General features: G+C 44.4%; 1 protein-coding gene across 1 annotated transcript in view; it reads left to right on the top strand.

The window, feature by feature from the left end:
• tmem117 (transmembrane protein 117) overlaps positions 1-994 on the top strand; it is a 74,320-nt gene extending 73,326 nt beyond the window's left edge. Inside the window, exon 8 of the mRNA XM_056252582.1 lies at positions 246-994. Within this exon, the coding sequence (XP_056108557.1) occupies positions 246-847 (602 nt within the window). The 3' untranslated portion in view covers positions 848-994. The remainder of the gene's footprint in view (positions 1-245) is intronic.
• Positions 995-2,762: the final 1,768 nt, after the last annotated feature.

Here is a 2,762-nt window from a genome sequence, read left to right as displayed (position 1 = left end):
CCATTTTATCTGCTGTGTGTTAGCGTCTCGTCACCTCAGCTAATCCAGCTAATCCGCCTCGCTGCACATGTTCGTTTATCCGGGAGTGACGCGGCCAAGATGGCGACGGCCGGCTCCGCCCACTTTGGGTGACGTCACGAACACTGCGACCATATTCTTTTACAGTCTACGCGTCTGACTCACAAATACACTGGGATGAATTCCCAACACGCTGATGTTCCCTTTTCTCTCTTTTCGAATCCCAGGTAAATGGTTTAATTACGGAATCATCTTCCTGGTCCTCATCCTGGACCTCAACATGTGGAAGAACCAGATCTTCTATAAACCCTATGAATACGGTCAATACGTGGGTCCAGGAGAGAAGATCTACACCGTGGAGGATCCGGAGACGCTGTCGGACTTCAACCGGAGCACGCTAACCTGGGAATGGCGGTCGGCTAACATAGACCCGCGCACCAACCGCACGTACATCCAGACGGACATGTTCCTGCACAGCCGCTACGTGGGATCCAGTCTGGACGTGAAATGCCTGGCGTTCATCCCGAGTCTGGCGGCGTTCGTGCTCTGTGGGTTCTTCATCTGGCTGTTTGGACGGTTCCAAGGCGGCGAGGCGTTCCCGGAGAACCCGGACAAGAGCTACGAGCGCATCAAGCGCTCCGATCTGGGAGTCACGCCGGAGGAAGTCGAGGCGTTTAAGAGGAGCGGGACGCCCATGTTGCTCTTGGTGGACACTCATCATTTCGGGTCATCGGACAACTCCATGTCCCCGTGCTCAAGCGAGACCCAGGAGACGCAGCCCAGCGTAGCCCACGAGGACACCGGTGATGTCAAGAAACTGACCCCGTGACCTCAGCCAAAGGTCAGATCCACTCTAGGAATACTTGATGTTGTTTGGTGTCGGGTTTCTCCAACAAACTTCCAAAGGACGTTGCTGATTGGCAAGGGCTGCACCCGAATAGCCGTACGCTAGTCGACGAGAAGAGGCTTAGACAACGACGTGCTTAAAACTGAGACGTTTTTCCTTTGAGTTTTCCGACACCATCGTCAAAAACACGGATACGGGAAAACGACTAAAAGCGCTGTGTTCTGCTGCCAGGCCACTAGATGGCGATAACACTATAGACTGAACACGTAATACGCATGAGCATGACGTCATCGGTTTCAGAGATTCGCGTTTTCTGTTGTTTTCAGGCGCCCAAAGCGCTGTCGTCGTGTAAACCAACGGCCAAAACGTTTAAAAGGTTTTACGTTTTTAGTTGAAATGGTGTCGTGTAAACCATAGATATCCATAATAAAGGCTAGATGTCTCGTCCGCACTGCTGGCCAATGGAGGTCGACGTCCGCACTGGCGGCCATCTTGCCACAGGCAGTTCGCTCACTCGTAACATTGTGTTTTAATAGTGCATGTACTTTTTAAATAACCATAACTTGCTCAATTTTCTACCGATTTTCAAACGGTTTGGTTTGTTATAAACGTCAGAGATGTAGTTATGACACTGCATACTTATGAATAATAAGTGTATAAATAAATAATCATCCAGAATTATAGCCACGTTAATAACGTTTGTAAGAAACCAAACCGTTTGTAAATCCGTCAAGATTTCAATGAGATGAGAGTATTTGTGTTCGTGCCGATCGCTCATCTTACATCAGGCACCACAGAGCCCGCCAGAAAGCTTGCCTGTGACAAGATGGCCGCCGGTGATGACCATAGAGACTCCGCCGTAAGACATCTAGCCTTTATTATGGAGATCTATGGTGTAAACAGCCCATAAGTCTACCGGGTGCTTGTGGAAATTACAGTGTGTCAGGCAGGAAATCCAAACGTTCTCGTTTCATCCGTCGACACGATTCTGGATACATTGAGAATTACGTGTTTTTCTTTTTCTTTCAAAGATTCTCCCACGATTCTGAACAGACAACTAAAGAGAAAACTAACATGTAATTTACTAGACGTTCTGAACAAAATGTTAATTGCTGCAGTTTATTTCAAAATGTAAAAAAAAATTGGGGGGGGGGGGGGGAATGAATGATTAAATTACAAAATAATTTTTTTAACAGTCACGTGTCGCCACCTACTGGTGTAACGCTGTAATTGATACCATCGTTATTTGAATCGCCGAATTACTTTCGATAGGTGATTTGCTCTGTTGTGATCGCTTCCTTAGTGTTTATATCCGAACTTTGAACTTTTATTTGATCATTTGAATATTTGTTACATAATGATTCTGTGTGATTGAGTCTAGATAGATATCAGATTTGAATTTTCCAGTGGGATTTAGACACGTTGTCATTTATGAATGAAATTGTGTGGGTTTTTGAATCGAGCTAATGATTAATTGTGCAGCTCTAAAACGAACCAATTCAAATCAAAAACAAAAACTCTTTGCTTATGTAATCCATATGAAAGGTGCATTTCTCTATATATATTGCGGAGATGGCAGAACTGACTCGGAAAACACTATTTCATTAATAAATAATAAAAATTGCTAATTTACGACACATTCATAATCAATACGGTGTTTTGCGTCAAGCTTTATGTGTGCTCTTGAGCGTGGAATATGCTATATATATCGCCTATATATATATATATATATATTTTAGGCTCATTATGGTTCAGTACTCTCCTCAGTATAAATTTAAGTAATTAAATGAATATTAAACGTGCGATTAGTGGACCGATGGCTTAAACGCACGACTTCTAGTCGACTATGAGAGTCGGGGGCAGCCCGAGTTTAAAACTCTTCCATGAGATTTCTATC

This window comes from Rhinichthys klamathensis, unplaced genomic scaffold (genome assembly GCF_029890125.1).
Source record: "Rhinichthys klamathensis goyatoka isolate OS25496 unplaced genomic scaffold, OSU_Roscu_1.1 h1tg000096l_1, whole genome shotgun sequence".
Taxonomy (NCBI): Eukaryota; Metazoa; Chordata; class Actinopteri; order Cypriniformes; family Leuciscidae; genus Rhinichthys; species Rhinichthys klamathensis.
Note: the sequence above shows the minus strand (reverse complement) of the source record. Positions and strands in the feature narration are given on the sequence as shown.